This window comes from Parus major, chromosome Z (genome assembly GCF_001522545.3).
Source record: "Parus major isolate Abel chromosome Z, Parus_major1.1, whole genome shotgun sequence".
NCBI classification, from domain to species: Eukaryota; Metazoa; Chordata; class Aves; order Passeriformes; family Paridae; genus Parus; species Parus major.
This window is the reverse complement of record NC_031799.1, coordinates 63,726,602-63,744,033: the sequence shown is the minus strand read 5'-3', so window position 1 is coordinate 63,744,033 and position 17,432 is coordinate 63,726,602. Positions and strand designations below refer to the sequence as shown.

Below are 17,432 nucleotides of genomic sequence, written 5' to 3'. Positions count from 1 at the left end.
CCCAAGTTAGGTACTTCCATTGAATTAGATGTCTCCTTTCATCTGTTCTGTAGTTTGGTTTTGTGTATGCTTGCTCCTCCTACCTTCTTAAAATGTGGTTTATTTAAGATAAATTGCAACTTTGCGGGCCTAAAAGCATTCCTCTAATATTGAACAAAATTTCATAAGGAGGACTTGATTTTTTAATTAGATGGTAATCTTCCATCAGTTGTGAATATTTTTATGCATTAATAATTAATTTAATGGTAAATCTACCTATATGTAACAGTTTACGTAAGTTTCTTGAACAGCTGTTCTTCCTTGGTTTATGGAAAAAATATTATTTGCATATGAAAAATAACAGGACTATAATTCCCTGCAGGATTTTAACTATTATTTATATTCAGGCTGCAGAAGTCATTGTGTGCAAAAGCTGCACAAATTTGCAGTGAATAACCAAAGTTAAATGATCACATGAGAATGTTTTTTTGCTGCAGTGAGTACTGTTTGAAGGTAAGTGACCTGCTCAGAGGAGTTGATGTGGAGACATGTGACACCTGTAGAGCACTGCTGCCTTGAAGCATCTCTTAGAATGAAGGTCTGAAACTTCAGTGGCATTTAATACACTGTGAGCTAATAAGCTGGTCATATACTTCCTCTAAAAAAAAAAGCCAAAACACACACCCATTACCCAAATGACAAACAAACCCAAAACCAAACCAGAAAGACCAGACAAAACACTCCTACAGATTGTTGTTTGCAACACTGTTGTTTTTGTTGTGATAAACGGTGCACCAATAATATCAAGTACCTCAAGAATACTCAAGTACCTCATAATTATAAGAAAGTTCTTTGTTAAAAGTATTTAGGTTTTTTGTCCCTGAGTTTATTATGCTGTGAGACAAAACACTGAAATGTTCCAAAATGTTGCAGGCGTACTGCAGCCACCTTTTTTTGGTGTGGTTGGGCTTTTTGTTTTGAAGGTTTTTGTTGTTTAAGGGTACGTGTACTTTCTTAGAGGAAAGTTAACATCTGGAAGCTTGAAATTTTCATAATGGAACAGTGTCTTCCTGCTTGTGAATTGCTGAACTTTATTTTCCCTGCTAGGTCTTACTCTGTTAGGCTTTACTCCTGTATCAAGCTACTGTGTTTTTTTCAAACAGGGAAGAGTTCTACTTAACCATTGGTACCACTGTTATTGGAAGTACTGGGCTGAATTAATATAACAGTAACGTTTTTTGTTAAAGGTTGTACTTTGTTTCTGTGAGAAACCTAGGACAAACAGTGATCATTTCAGTTTTAGCTTGCAGGGATCTTGCTCAGTATAGGCACTTCCTACAAAACAAAGGAAGGAAACCTGAGAGAATGTACAAGATGGTTCATTTATACACTTGAATCAGAATTTTTTTTTCTTTCCAATCTAAACTTCTTTAGTAAAGCTTTTGTATACCGTATATTCAAAAGGTTAACCATATGCTCAAGTGTTGCTTAATTTATGTCTGGAAATTGGATTAGGTACATTTGTTCTACAGTATTTCAGGAGACAAAAATACAGGAAGAGGATAAATTTAAAATAAGTAATTTATAGAAGACGTACTGAATTACTCTAATATGGCTTTCCAGAGATATTTTACAGTTTCCTATCTTAATTAAAACTGATACTATTATGTATATAGTACTATAGTAAGACACTTCCAAACCCTTTATTTCTGATGTTAAATTATATGTCCAGGTCTAATTTGAATGATTATTATTTTGTCTTGAACTCGGAGTCCAGAATTGCAGAAAAAAGACGTAAGGGAATATATTATATATGTGGTTATGGGATGAACTATTTATAAGATACCAGGCAAGTTAAGAAGATCTGAGAGGTGTATTGCTGCTTTTTGAACTTTCATGACAGTAACTTTTTTTCAGGTCCTGAAATCTTTTTCCCTCACACATGCTTTCAGAGTTGGGCTGTTGAAATGTCGTTGGAAATGAGAATTAGTGCTGGTTGCACTGTCAGGAGATAGTTTTGACATGATGTGGAAGTGCAAGTCTTAAGTAGCTTAGAATGGCTTAAGCTGATTTGTCTTCATTAGTTCCTCACCTTTTCATAGACTGCTTGAATTTTTTGTAACTTGCAGTTCTATCTTTGTACAAATGCAGGCATTTGGCAAGAGTTTCACAGGTAATTATTCTGTAATCAAGAAGGAGTTGATTAGTTTCAATTTGGCATTAAGGGAAAGTAGTTTAGTGTTTTAAGTCTGCTCTCAGAGACCTGTAAGGAGTATAATTCTCTTCACACCTTTTGCTCCAGACTTATATGAATTATCAAATGACTATTATTCTGACTGCTTCTTGACATGAGGATATATGTGTGAGAGCAGAAATAATCACATCTTCATTCTGTCTTTCTTGAACTTAGTTAGAAAAAAGCCCAGTATGGAGTTTTAATTTTGTCTGGAAGGAGCTTAACAGCAAGAAAAAGTGGAATAAATCTGGGAATTACATTAATTAATATATTCAGACATTACATGACTTTTTCTCCTGTCTTTTTTTTTGTTAAAACCCTTTCAATTTCTGGGTTAGATTGAAAACTTACTAACACTTGGTATTTTGAATTGTATCATGTAGAATGTGGAAAAAAGAAATTGACCATTTGGAGAAAAAGTTTGATGAAATGGTGTATTTTCAGAGCAGTTTGTTCAGGTATTTTAAAGGCATTTGAACAGAGTTAACTATGCAGTGCAATTTTTTAGCAATATTTAATAGTGTAAAGCAGACTTCTGTGGTTGTACAATGAAAATAATAAAGACAATTCTAGTTGTTCACCTATTCTGTAGGTAGGTCTATATATAAACATATGAGTGAATATACAATGATAAATGAAAAACAGAATTCCACTTCCTTACTTGTGTCCTATGCTTGAGAGCCTTCAGAATTGTTTTGTGAGCATTGTACATCGGTTTCCTAGCTGAGAGCTTCCTCTTCAGACTGCCTCCCTGAGCTCTTCAGAAAAAGCATCACAGAGTCAGTACCTTATAGCAGTCAGCTGCAAGATCCAGATGTATTTCTTCTGTGTTGGCTTTAAGTAAACCTCCTGCGTAAGTCTTAAAACTTTTGTGCTTTTTTGAGGTTGTGGTAGGGAAAATTCTGCATGGTTTTACTTTCTCCATTTTTGATGCATTTAAATGTTTTCAGTATAACTCTATGTAGGATGTTTCTTCCAGTGAGAATGCTGTGTTTGTTTCTGTGTCTGCAGTGGAATGTACTTCTAGTCCTTCCATCCTTCTGCAGTGTTCCAGCATTCTCTTTGCGGTGCTTCAGCCTTTAGGGTTCAGAGAGGGAGGAATTCAGTTTTCAGGGAAAGGATAGTGTATGTCCCCTGTGTTCATAACTCAGCTGTGAGAGTGCCTGGGCAGCTTAACCCCATAAAACATGCTCGGAGAAGGGATGGGACTGGGTGATGCCAAGAAGTTCCCTCCAACCTATATTATTCTTCCACTTTATCGAAGCTGAGGATAGAGAAGGAGCCAAGACATGGATGTCTACACATGAGCCAACAAGTTGTCAAGCTCAGTTGTGTAGGATCTAGCTCTAGCACATTGTGTTTCAGAGGTAGGATGGCTTGGACAAAACCTCATTTGGCCATCCTGTGCCTAGGAGTTTAAGCCTTGCTCACTCTTCAGTATCACCTTTCTTTGCAAAGTTGGTTTGGAGAAAGAGGCAAGAATATTTTATAATTGTAGGGACCTGAATGTAACATTTGTATTGAAATCAAGGATGTAGTTATTTTAACTTCAGATTAGGGACTTCCTCTGTATGTCATGCCTGAATTTGCAGACATAGCTGAATGGTTGTGAACAGTACAGTATGTATGTGATTATACCAGTCTTCACAAATTGCTGAATTTATACATGCTACAGACACAGTTAAGAAAAAGAAATGGGTAAGTATGACTTTGTCAGTAGTAAAATGCAGAGTACATACTTAGTTGTGCATATAGAAGATGTTGTTCAAAATCTGACTACTTTTTATAAATACAGCTGAATTTATGACTGTAAATTTAAATATTTTGCTTTATGCAGACTGCTGAAATCAGAAATATTTCCCAGAAATGCAAAGAGAAACAAGATGCTTTGGAGATGAAAGATAAACAGGTAAGAATCTTGCTGTCTGACATTTTTTGGTGTTTATTTTTGGGTTTTTTTTGTCTGCTCTTCTGTTAGCACAGTGGCAAATTTCTATGAAGATACTGCAAGTGCTTGCACTCTTTACTCCCTCCAGGACACAACATATCTTTAGAACTCTAATCAGTCAAACAGGAATTACTAAGAGAGGTGTATACTTCATAAAATAAGCTGCCTAATAAAATAGACAGTATGTGTGTGTATTTCGGTAGACAGAGATGTATATGCACAGGTTGCTTTTGATAGGCTTTCCTTGTAAAGCTGCAGCCTCATTAGTGATTTACTCAGCACTTAGCATGCCCTTTAGATGAGAGACTGGGGTTCTTGTTTCTAAGGATATACATCTTGCATCTTGTAAAAGAAAAGTCCTTGCTAGTATGTGAAACAGTCTCATCTAAGCACTTGGTGAAGAAATGTATAAATGAAATGTGTGAGGCTGCAGAGTCAAAACTTCAAAGTTGGGTTTGGGCTATAGATTTTACTTTATCATGGACTAAGCTTCAGATGTACTAAGTAACTAAGCAGTTTATTAACTTTTAAGTTTCTGCTTTTGTGAAAATGAAGAAAATTTAAAAATTGATTTATAAGTTTGATTGTATTTTTGCTTATGTCCTTCAACTGCCATAGTACAATTGAAACTGTGTCATAGTGCTGCTGGAACTGTAGCAGGCTCTAGGGGTTTGGCGGCATTTAATAGCAGTTATGTCATTTAATAATGGTTATGTCAGCATTTAATAGCAATTGCACAGGTATACTAGATATATGTTGTAGGTTCTATATACCAAAATAATTTCTTGTTGGAAATAATCAAAATTTTTAGATTGAAGAAATTAATCAGGCATTCAGAATGAAAAAAGATGAAGAATCAAACAGGCAGAAGAAAATAAACCAAACTCAAAAAATAATAGAGGAGTGGCAGAATGAGCTGGATACAATGGCAGTCTGTGAGAATCTTCAGCCACAAATTGATGCTGTTAATACTGAGCTGAGAAGCCTACAAGAAGAAAGGGCAAATATTGATAATGATGTCAGTGATCTAAGAGCAGAAAAAAGCAACCAAGAGCGGGAAGAGAAAAGTAAGTAACTTAAGGTTTTTTTGGTCAATTTATTTTAATGAATCTGCCTGTCCTGCTGTAGTGAAGTAATGAAAGGTGTTTATTTACTTCAAGCCTTCATACTTGGAATACATGTATAGCAGTCCTCTTTCTTGTTACTGGTTTCATTAAAAGTAAGAACCACTTTCAGAATTGAACAGGAAGATTCAAAAGTAACAATTGAACTAAAACTATCCTTTAAAGAATCAGTATTTCTGATCTCTGGGTAAAGAGACTTCTTTGGTAGTTTGGTGGTTTGGGGGGGGGGGGGAGGTGTTGGGGTTTTTATCCTTTCCTACTACTACTTCCTAAACACAACTTTCTTTTCTTTTGTTAGNGGGGGGTAGGATTTTTTTTTATTTTAAAGGAGGGTGTGTAGTTAGCAGGTTGTGAAAAACAATCCCAAACCTGGTGGAGAAAACCGTATTTTAGAGGCAGTATTTTAGCTACATCATATATTATATGCAGTGTATTGGCTGCTGATGCTGCATTTGTCCTTCTTAGATAAACTTTAGCTAACCTTAATTCTGGAGTTTCTTTACATTTGTTTGGGATTTACAATCAGTCCTTTCTAAGAAATGAAATTAAAAAATTGAAGCTTGACAGATGGTGAGGGTGTTGTATACATATTCCTCAGTGAATGTTGCTTATTTGCACTTATCTGTCTGGCTGGCGCTTAACTTGCCATAGAAACAAGAAGAAACTGAGGTAGAGAGTCCAAGTGACCTGGGGAAGGAGACATATTTTACCTTGAACAGCACAAAATTCTCGGGTTTTGATCTGTCTTTTCTGAATAGCAGATGCTTTAATGCGCAGTCTATTGTCACACATTCTGGCTTTTGCCAGCGTGAAATAACACAGATATTTCACATTACTAGTCCTACTGTCTCTTTCCTCTGAGGATGTTTTTAAGTACAAAGGTAGAACAAGTCTTGAAAAAACATACTTTTAGGGCAAAATTCCTGTATTTTTACTGTGCCTACATATTTTGTAATTCCTTGGTAAGTTTTTAATTCTATTTTAGATTTTAAGCTTTAAGCTTTTAACGTTCTTCAGATTTCTTCAGAAGTAGCAGCATCTCAATTCTGGAAATGGAAACTTAGTTCCTATAATTTACTAACAACCTTAGTTTTGGAGGAGTGTAGTCAGTAGATATCAAAAAATGCTGGTTATACTGTGTTCTTGCTGTAGACTCTGTTTAAGAAACTACCTTAAATTACAGGAATAATTGATCGCCTTGGACAACTTAATAATATAATGCATATGAAGGAAGAGAACCTTAAAATGAGATTCCGAGACACACACTCTGCTCTTATGTGGCTAAGAAACAACAAAGACAAGTTTAAAAAAAAAGTTTGTGAACCCATGATGCTTGAAGTAAGATGATTTACTTGCATACCTCTCTGTTAATGTTCAAATTATTTATGTCTCACAAGGCTTCAAGAATGACTGAAAGACTTCTAAGACACATCTTGAAATGTCCTGCCAAGTACATTCAGGATATTCATCATTGGAATTCCATAGGCAGTGTAGTTATTGAGTAAGGTGGGATGGCTCCTTTCTTCCATAAGAAGAGGCCTGTTGCAGGTTTCCTCTAAGATACAACCAGTTATTCTCCAGTCTTACTACTTCGGACTTCAGCTCTTAGTTGCTGCTTAAAAAGTTAATAGTTGCCAACTGAGTGTCTCCCTTTACAGCACAACCTGCTCAGCTGTGGTTACTTCTCTCTGTGATCTCCAAGTGGTTTTTTTGGTTTGTTCTACCTGGCCATCAAGAGACAGAAATCTATTGCTAGTTTTGTTTTGTGGTTTGGTTTGGTTTCATAGCTGCAGTACCATCTAGGAATAGCAGGGCTAAATTTTCAAAGAGGATATTATTTTTTTAGTGTATTCCTCCTCTTGTAATACATGCTCCATGTAATGTGAAGAGGATGAAGATCTTCAGTTGCGCTTCTTGTCAGAATTGCAAACTGACTTAATAATGTATTGCTACAATTTAAATTAGACTATCAGAATATTTATACACAAATTATTATGCTTTGTACGTGTACTAGGACTGCTCAAAATTGCTTTCATTTAGAATAGAATCCCAGGTATTTCTTATTACCAGAATTTTGATTTCTTCCTCAAAGACCACATCAAGATAAATTTATAAATGCTTCAATAAGAATATCTTTACTTAAGGCCTCATTAACCTCTGTAACATCAATTAATGTGTAGGTTTGTTTTCTCTGTGTCAAGGTGTAACCCCAGCCATCAATCAAGCCCCAGACAGCTGCTCAGTCACTGCCCCATCTGCAAAACTGGGTAGAGAATCAGAAGAATGAAAGATTAGGCAATTCACAGGATGAGATAAAGAGAATTTAATAGAGAAAGCAAAAACCATGCACTTGAGGAAAGCAAAACAAGGAATTAAGTCACAGATAGGTGTTCAGCCATCTCCAGGAGAGCAGGGGCTTATCACATGCAACAGTGAGTTGGTGTCCTGGTTTTGGCCAAGGACGTAGTTAAACTTTTGTAATGCTTGAGGGCATGTGTGGCTGGTGGGATGTGGCCAGACCCTAATTTGTTCCATATTATCTCACCTTGTTTCTAGGAGTGGGGGAAAGAGACTCTTGCTTTTGAGAATGGCATCCCTTTTAGGCTGGGAAAAGTCTCTGTGGAGAGGAGGCAGATAGTATTTGTTGGGGGCTTTCAGTGTAAATTGTTAATCTTAAACCTTTTATTATTAAAATTGTTGCAGTTACTGGTTTCTTTCTTATCTTAATGCTGTTTCCAGTAAATTATTCTTATGTCAACCCATGATTTTCACCTTTTTGGTTTCTAGTTCTCATTTCCATCCTGCTGGAGCAGGAAGCAGGGAGGGAACATGGGGAGTGAGCAGTAGCATGGTTTTAGTGGGCCTTCTAAATTGAAGAGTACCATTCTTAAACTATGACGCTTGGGAAGCCGTCACTCTAAATGTACCTGCTTCCTTCTTTCCCTCAAGTTACATAATGGGCATGATGGTCCGGAACATCCCTTTGGTCAGTTTGTGTCACCTGTTCTGGCTCTGTTTCCTCCCAGTCTTCCATGCACCCCTGCCTTACCACTGTGGCAGAATGAAGAGCAGAAGGGCCCTTGACTCTGTGTAAACTCTGCTCAGAAATGATCAATCATCTTGGTATTATGAACCCTTTGTTCAGCACAAATCCAAAACACAGACCCATACTAGCCACTGTGGAGAAAATTAACTCTACCTAGGCCAAAACCAGTACACTTTGCTATCATGTAAATTGTGTATTTAAAAATTCCTGCTTTCAAATTGCTGTTAATTGTACCCAATCTTTAGCCACTTTGAGATTATTAAATGGTGTAGTTCTGTGTAACTTGGCCTTTGTGTGTCACGTATAGTGACATAATGTTGGAATTACTAGTGAAAGTTAACTGAAAAACACAAACATTAACATTTCATTCAGATTTGGAAATTTTCATCCATTTTAAGCATGTGGGGTTTTTTCCTTAGGAATTCAAAGACACCTCAGCTTGAGGAGTGTGGTGTTTTCTGTTGCTAATTGAAAAACCCTTACCAGTGCTGGAGCAGTGCCATTAGACATAAGATGGGGGTAGTTGTGGTAGTAAGGTCAGGAAGGAGCAAAAGATGGAGGGATGGTATGGTGAGAGATGGTGATAACTTGGGGAGTGCTGGAAAAGGATATGGATGACTAAAAATTAAGCACAGTGAACTGTGACTTATCACAGGTTTCTTCCCAAGAGAATTGATTGCAATAAAGGAAGAAAATTTATTTTTAGAGTTTTCTTGTTTCCATTAAATGTAGGGGTGGCTATCATCTTAACTATTTTAAAATGTTTTTTGGGGGTGATAAGTTGAACTTTATTAAATCACTTGCTCATTACCTTTCTTTATTAGATCAATGTGAAAGACAGTAGACATGCAAAATACATTGAAAATCACATTTCGGCCAATGATATGAAGGCTTTTGTTTTTGAGAGTCAAGAAGATATGGAAACATTTCTGGTGGAGGCAAGTTGGCACCAATTTTAAAACTTTATTGTACTGATGTAGGAGCCCTGAACTTGGGAGTTTTACCAAGTAAATTTGTATGACGATAGATATCCATTTCATAACAAGTATATAATGAAAAGTGCTCAAAGATTTTCTTCATAATTAAGGTTTTCTTAAAGCTTAGAATAACTGGAGGGATGCAGGAATATTAAGAAAATGTGGTTTTTTAGGTTGTTTTCCTCTGAAAGGCAATGATCACTTGAATAGAAAATACTGTGTACAAGAAAATGGCTAGAATGAAAATCTACAAATTTAGTACCAAAATTTTCCATTAGTGTTTGACTAAAGAGGCAGGAGGCATCTTTTTTGACATGCAGTGGTCCAAGCATCAAATCATGCTTATATTTCATAATACTGCTGTCTCCTGAATCAGTTAGAAGATTGTTCCTTTTGAAAGCTAGGCAGATGATGCAGGAGGGAAAAAACAGAAGATGTGGTATTAAACTGTCACAACATTTTGCAGCTACAGTCAACACAACAGTGTATTTAGTGACAAACTGTCCTGCAATTTTTGAAGACTCATCTACTCTTCACAGAAGTTAATCACTTCTTTATACCTGAGCAGCACTGGTGATACCTCAGATTCTGGGGGCTTGTCTTGCTTGTGTGGTTGTGGAACTCAGTTCAAGGCTACTTTAACCAGCTCAACTGACAGTTCACTTACGTAATTAGCTCTTTAGACTGAACACTTAGCTCTGGATTTCTTTGATTGCTTTTATCTTCTGTAGCACATAGCATTTTCAGAGATGTTAATAGAGTTTGCTTTTAGAGAGTTTGGTTATTTCTGAGTCAGTGAATTTGTGAATTCTTCCAGAGGTCATCAGTTGAAAATAATTCTGACTCTGTCAATCAGTAATTAGTATTTTATTTTTATATGGTGAATTTTTCTGGTCTTTTCCAAATAATCTAATACAATCTAAATATAGGTGCGTGATCATCAGAAACTAAGAGTGAATGCTGTATGTGCACCTGCTGAATCATGTGCTGAAAATTTACCTTCAAGACCTATTGAGGAATTACAGTATGTATCTGAATGTATTGTGGAAATGGTTTTAAATGCAGTGGGTTTGTTTTTTGCTATGTATTAGAATTTTTTATGCAACTCAAATTATCGCCAGTTCACTTGTGGGTTAGTGGGACTTCTTTCTGACCCTGCAATAACTTCAGCTTGCTTACCTGCTGAATGTGATTTGTGATGCTTGTTTTTCTTTTTCTCTCCAGCCGATACGGATTTTTTTCATATTTACGGGAGTTATTTGATGCTCCTCCCTCTGTGATGAGTTACCTTTGTTACCAGTACCGTGTTCATGATGTTCCTGTGGGAACAGAGAGGACCAGAGACATGATTGAAAGGGTGAGGTATCTGAAAAAGCACAAACATACCTGTGGTGTGGAGTTTTATTTTGGAAATTATTTAGCAACTAAATGTGTAGAATGCAAAAAATTGCTCTAGCAATTTTATTTATCCTCTTTATTTTCCTTGTCGAAGTGAGAACAGTTCATTATGTGCTAACATATTGCAAGACCTTTTAACAAATTCAGTCAACCTGGTTTTTCACAGAATATAGCTGATGCTGTATATATAAGCTGAACAATATTTTTAGTCAAATGTACCTTGTCCTGTGGAGGCTTTTTGCTGTTTTTGGTTTAGTGGGCATTTTTTCTCTTCATGTGTCTTGAGTTTTGGTAAATCTTTGGTTATTTATAGTATCCTTTTTGACATGAGTAATTTAGAACTAGCAGATCTGCTATTTTTATACCTTCTTTTTTTGTACAGGTGCATTGCTTGATATGTATATAAATATATACATATATATATATACATTACAGCTCACTTTGTGGTTTCATCTGTTAATTCTTGAGTACTTTCTTTCCTTATTACACAGGATACTTGTGTAACATACTACAGATTTGGAGCAAATACAGTCCATGTTCAGTATGTGCTTCAAATGCTGTCAGTTTTTATTGGTGTCTCTAGTATCTTAACAATCAGACCTGTTTAATTAGTTATGATAGTATATTCTTGACAGTATCTCAACAGTTCTTTGCTGACCAATTTGAATTACAAGTATAATGATGCATTAATCTTAGCATCTTTTTGCAAAAGTTAGTAAGTAGGTCTTGCATAAGCTGAAGTTTTTTTACTGTGTTTTTCAATCACATTTATTCCTTGTTCTGAGAAGTATTGCTTTAAGTGTAATGCTTTTGTCAGATTAATATTTTTCTGTATTTCTTAGGTCATAAAGGAAACCAATCTGAGGCAAATATATACAGCAGAAGAAAGATATGTTATTAAATTATCTTCTTACACAAAACAAAACCTCTCTAGTAACACATGCTTGAGGGAGGCACAGTATCTCACTAGTTCAGTGGATATGGATGAAAGAGGACAGTTGGAAAACCAACAACAGGTAGAAACATATTTCTGTAACTGTAAATGTTATGAACTACTACCCATTTTATCATGCATTAAGCACAGCCTACTTGCATATGTTAATATGGTATGCAGTGACAATGCTAGTGGTGCATGTTCTTTTATTTCAGGACATTGGTAATACATTAAAATCATTGGATGCACGTTTGACTGCACTGTTTGACAGACAGAAAGTTCTGGAACACAAGGACAATAAGCTCAGACAAGAGAAGAAGGAGCTTTTAGAGAGAGGAAACCGGAGGAGGCAGTTGGAATCAAAAATTGGTGTGAAGTATGATAGGTAGGAAACAAGTTATGTTATCTGTGAAAAAATCTGTGATATCTGTGTTACCATTTTAAAAGCAAAGATATTTGATTTCTCTTACTGCAGTGTGTTTTTACCCTTAGTAAAAGTAACCAGTAGTTGAGCATCAGATACAGGTGATAATCAAGACAAGGAAGATGTTTAGAAATTACGACAGTATCTAAAACATGTAGCAATGTTCTAGATGATTTTCTGTAATAATATTGTAGGATTCCAGTTAAATATCACTGCATGTATTTACTCAATTATTAGATTACTGTTCTGACTTTGTAGCACATATCTAGATAATACCATAATGTGCATAAATGGTACTAAGTTAAGCATATCAGGGATTGAGTAAGACCCCAATTGTCCATAGTATTATTCATTACATATATTTCTTTTTGTGGGCCTCTGCAATTAGTTTTTCTGTTACCTTTTGTCATGAGTCAAAATCTGGGCATGGTTCAGCAGGTATTTTATTTAAGCAGACTCTCCAAAAGGCAGTGTGGCAAACATTAATATCTAGTCTGGACTTTTCTTGTTTCAGCTTGGGAACACTGTCTGTCAATTCTTCTACTATGCACCTCATAAGAGAGCTCTGTTCCATCCTGTCAGTCGTTTCCATGGTGGAACAATATGTGGCTGTTGTTATTAGTCTCTTGTATATGGTGAACAGAGCACCCTCATCCTGTGATGTAGAGCATGTGCTGTAGCCCCTGACCATCTTGATTGCTCTCTAAGCTTGTACCAAGTTGTTGAGGTTTGACACAGTGGTCCAAACTGTGTGCCATGCTGAACAGAGAGAAAAAGTCACTTATCCTGCTTGTGCTTCTACTCATACAGCCAAGGACTGTGTTTTCTGCCATGGTGCACTGCTTGCTTATGTACAGCTCACTGTCCAGCAATTCCTCAAGTCCTCCACTGCAGAGCTTTGCTGCAGCCTGGCTGTCGTGAGCCTGTATCACTGCCAGACCCATTGTCTTCCCAGGACTCTGCATTTGTCCTTGTTCATGAACCTTCTGTCAAGCGCTTCTCCAGCTTCAGCAGAGTGCTCTGAACTGCAGGCCTATTACTCCCTTCCAGTTCAGTGTCTAAAAACTGACTATCAGGGCCCTCTCTCTGCTCTTCCATGTCACTGGCAAGAGTGCTGGACAGGATGCAGAACCTAATCCTTGGTACTAACTTCTGGGCAAGGTGGAACAAACCAGGAGTGACCATAGACCCACATTTTTACCTATTTAGTCTTCAGTTAATCCAGACTGGTCTTCCAGTTTGAATGCATGAATAGTGTGGGACACAGCACTGAAAAAACGAGAGAAATTAGTCTGGACCCAGTAGACTGGGTGAAGTTGATGCAGGTTAATGCTTCCACTACTTGTACCCAGTAGTGAGGCTAAGCCTGACTTCCCACTAGACACGCAGAGAACACATCTAAACAGCCTATATGTATGTAGTTGCATATTGTACAGTGGATACGCAGAGCAGCTGGACAGATGCAGCACCAGTGGTTGCCTCGTGTTTGTACTGTATCGGAGCAGGGTGGGATTACCCTGGTGCATTGTCTGTGCATATCTATGGGCAGTATGGATCCCATTAGCAGATGGTTCTAGACACTCTGAATCTGTGCAGTAACTACCCCTGGACCTCAGTCTCCTGAATTGCTGGTACCTGGAAATGCAAACCCCTGAGACTGTATCCCTACTTCTGTTGGCCTGTACAGACTGCCTCCCTCACCCATATGTGCCTGCATACTGAGCTGGCTTTGACTCCCTTGTTTCCCAGTAGCTCATTCTGTGGTCCTTGTCTCAGAGATAGAGAGGTAATACATATGTACAGAGGTAGCCATGACTGCTAGCCCCCAGTCTGCACCCCATAGCATCCTGTCATTTACCCATAAATACATACACACAGCAGCAGTCTCTGTCAGCCAGGCTGATCCTCCATAGCCATTTCTTCCTGTGGTGTCACCCTTAGTGACCCAAATACTGTGTTGGCTCCCAGGCCACTACTGTCTAGTGTGCCTTGGTGTTTATTAGGGGTCAGATACTTTCTTGCACATGCTGGTGCTGGCACCATGGATGATTGCATCGTCCCACTCCTGTGGCTGTCACTTAGGTGCACACGCTCTGGTCCCTCCAGCCAGGTGCAACCGTCACAGACAAGCAGCCCCCCCTTCTGACTTATGATTTGACTACAGTTACTTGTACTTAGACTTCCAAATGCATGAGTGCTGAGTAGAGTCCCTTATCCAAGAAAACAGAGGGGAATGGAGTTGGGTAAGAAGAGAATGTGCCAATTGGGCATGGTTGGGCAAGGGTAGCAACCAGCCCGCTATTTGTATTTAAGTGTCCCTCTTATCCTCATATTCCTCTGTTTTCCTATACATGTTATTCTCCAAGTCACCTAGTTCCTCCCTTTCCTCGCATTTGTTTGCATATGTAATAGTAAGAGTCCTATGCTTTTCTGCTGCATCCCATAATGTCTCTTCTATAATACAGTGTCCAACACTATGCTGTTCCACAGAAGGTGCACAGGACTGGGCTGGGGGCTTAACAGCTGGGGAGGAGTCTCAGTAATGGCAGCGGGTAGTGGCTCTTTGACTGCAGAGGGTAAAGGACTCTGTTCAGTCAGGGGACACCAGTGTTTCTACAGACTGAGGTTTCTTTTGACCACTGAATTGATGACTAGTGAAGCTGGAGGACTTGGCCTTTAGGAGCAGAGATTTAGAGCAGTCTCCACTGAGATAATAGCAAAACTGTCAGAAACAAGACCACTCATTATGTTACATAATTACTTTTTAATTAGGTGTCTTCTATATCATAAGTAGGAACACTGTTTTGTCTCCTCTGTAATTTTTATACTCTCCTGCTTCAGATATTCATGAGTTGTAGTGAGTAATTGGCAATCCTGGTGAACCTTCACAGGACTTGCCTGACATTGAGGCTTCTCAGCTACACTGAGAAATTTGGGTCACTCAAATCCCACAAATATACTGCAGCATGTTTGGTTCATTCCCAGTAACTGCTTACACTGGGACAGAAATGCCCACTAAAATGTGAAAGAGACAGGAAACCACAGGGTTTCCAGGTAAACTGCAGTCAGTGGAGAATAACTGGTTTGTTACAAAGGGAGGAAGGTGGAAAAGTGGTGTGACTCTCCCTTTGCCAGGAGAGCTGGTGCCAAAGGTTTTGCCACCACCTAAATTAGGGTAGGGGACTGCTATTTAGTCTTGCAGATGGAATCACAGATGGACATGTGTTCACTGATCTTGAAGCCCAATGTGGTACCCCTATAGACTTACTTAACAGTAGTAGTTTCAAATATTGCTTTTATATTTCAGACCCTGAATGGTTTTTGAGAAGTGAAAATGAGAGATGTTGCATTGCCTGGAAGAGAGGCTTTTTGTTTTATTTCAGTTACTTTTTTGGTTTGTAACATGACGTGTAAATGTGACTCTTAGGGACATAGTTTAGTGAAGGATCTGGCAGTGCTAGTTTAGTGGTTGGACTCACGGTCTTTTCCAACCTAACCAACTCTGTGATTCAACTGTACTGCAAAAAAGAAACCTCCCTCAGTCCAAAGGGTGTGTAGGTGTTGACTACGTTGTTGGGTTTCACACCTGGATACTGGTGCTGAGGATCTTGTGGGACAAGGTGTTCCTTTTTCTGAATCTTGAATTTGCTTTCCCATCTGCTCCCATGGCTCTGTGTTCCTCTGGACTTGTGGAGAGGGGTGTTTCATGGACTGATGGCTCCTGTGGTAGTCTTGGGTGTAGTCCAGGGTATTATTTGGGCTTCTGCCAGCTGCTGTTGTGTCTTTTATATGTGTGCAGGTGAGATTTTATCAGGTACCCTAACAGAAAGCTAAAACTGACGTGTCAACCACTTGATCTTCCGTCACCTCATTGCTTTACAGTTGGGTTCATGAGGTATGGCATGCCCTTCAAATGTTTGATAACTCTCCATGATCACCTTCTCCATTATGCCCCTAGAAGTGCTCCCTGAAGGGACTCACTTCACTATTTTCACAGAGATCAAAGTGAGAATGACCAGTTGGTAGTTTCTTGTTACTATCCTCTTGGTCTGTTTAGCAGTTTTGGAAGATCTCCAAGTGATTTGTAGCTCACTAAATGTCATTATTCCTCTTCTATGTTTTGAAGGTCTAAAACAAGTGAAAATTCTGTTTTTCTGCACTAAGATGAGGGCACAATTCTTTTTCTTGCTAAAATATGTAACAAGCATTAATTTCCTGAACTTGCCTGTGTTGTATTGTTGCAAATAACTATCAGAAGAAGAAAAGTATCATTCCTTACACTGATTTTTTTTTTTCTGTTCTCTAACTTGAAATTTATGGAAGGACTATGCTTGCTGAATGATGCTGTTAGTAGCCAAAAGCAGAATTTCTTTAACTGTTGCTTTTTTGTGTGTTATATTTCTTTGCTTAGTGCGTAAGCTGGGAATGCCTCCAATATGTTTGGAATGTTTAGGGTTACAAATTCCTATTCTTGCTAACTGTTGGTTGGTCATCAAGTTTAAGATTTCTTGTATTTTTGTACAATTTATTTTTAATCATGAGTAATCAAATATTGATCCTTACATAGTTTAAGACAGCTGGAACAAGATGCTATTGACCTAAAGAAGGAATTTCAGTTGGCAAATGTAAAGATCAAAGCAATAAATAAACAGAAAGCAGAACTTGTTACTGAATTGATGCATCTCATAAAGGTATGTATTTTTAACTTGGTATGTGTTCCACTTTTTGAAAAGTCCAGTTCTTGTAATTTAAGGAGGAGGCATGCAACATTTGTTACTGTCAATGTTTTCAAGCTAGCGTTCTTAATTATTGAATAATCTTAACTTTTTCCATTTTTTATCTTCTTTGATTTTTTTTTCAGTTTGTATCTCTGATAATTATTCTAAAATCTCTTAAGAAAATTGTAAACAAACTTTTTATTGTGCCAACTTCATACTGGAGAAACTGTGTTGAAATGACAAACAGTGAAGATCTCAGACTTCGGCTTAACTGTTGTGGTCAGGTGCTAGCACTCTGAAAATTTTATCTTGTAGGACCTTACCCTCCCTTTCATTAAGGGAGAGGATTCATTTGTATTTATATGCTGGTCATAAAAAACATGGTAAGGAAATGCTTTCAGTGGCTCATAATTGTAGCTACTCTTTGGACAGTAAACAATCTGTTGATGATTTTGAAGCCTCTGGAGTGCCTGAGGCTGACTTGTTTGAAAAAAAACCCAAACATTTTAATGTCAATGTTGTCTGACCAGGTTCTAGTGATCACTGAAGTCTGTTACAGAACTTCCCAAACACAGCCTTGTTTAGTTGTCATGTGCTGTTCCAGTTAAGACATCAGATGCGAGTTGTTACATCTTGCCAGTCAACTGC

General features: G+C 37.8%; 1 protein-coding gene across 3 annotated transcripts in view; it reads left to right on the top strand.

Annotated features, from left to right (window-relative positions):
• The window catches only part of SMC5 (structural maintenance of chromosomes 5), a 39,783-nt gene that overhangs the window by 9,144 nt on the left and 13,207 nt on the right, over positions 1-17,432 (top strand). For 2 of the 3 annotated variants that reach the window (XM_015652884.3, XM_015652885.3), the window contains 9 exons: positions 4,053-4,124; positions 4,975-5,230; positions 6,471-6,625; positions 9,158-9,271; positions 10,240-10,334; positions 10,535-10,667; positions 11,551-11,724; positions 11,858-12,027; positions 16,634-16,757. In XM_015652884.3, coding sequence (XP_015508370.1) covers positions 4,053-4,124; positions 4,975-5,230; positions 6,471-6,625; positions 9,158-9,271; positions 10,240-10,334; positions 10,535-10,667; positions 11,551-11,724; positions 11,858-12,027; positions 16,634-16,757 — 1,293 coding nt within the window. The remainder of the gene's footprint in view (positions 1-4,052; positions 4,125-4,974; positions 5,231-6,470; positions 6,626-9,157; positions 9,272-10,239; positions 10,335-10,534; positions 10,668-11,550; positions 11,725-11,857; positions 12,028-16,633; positions 16,758-17,432) is intronic. The other variant, XM_033520664.1, reaches the window with a different exon arrangement.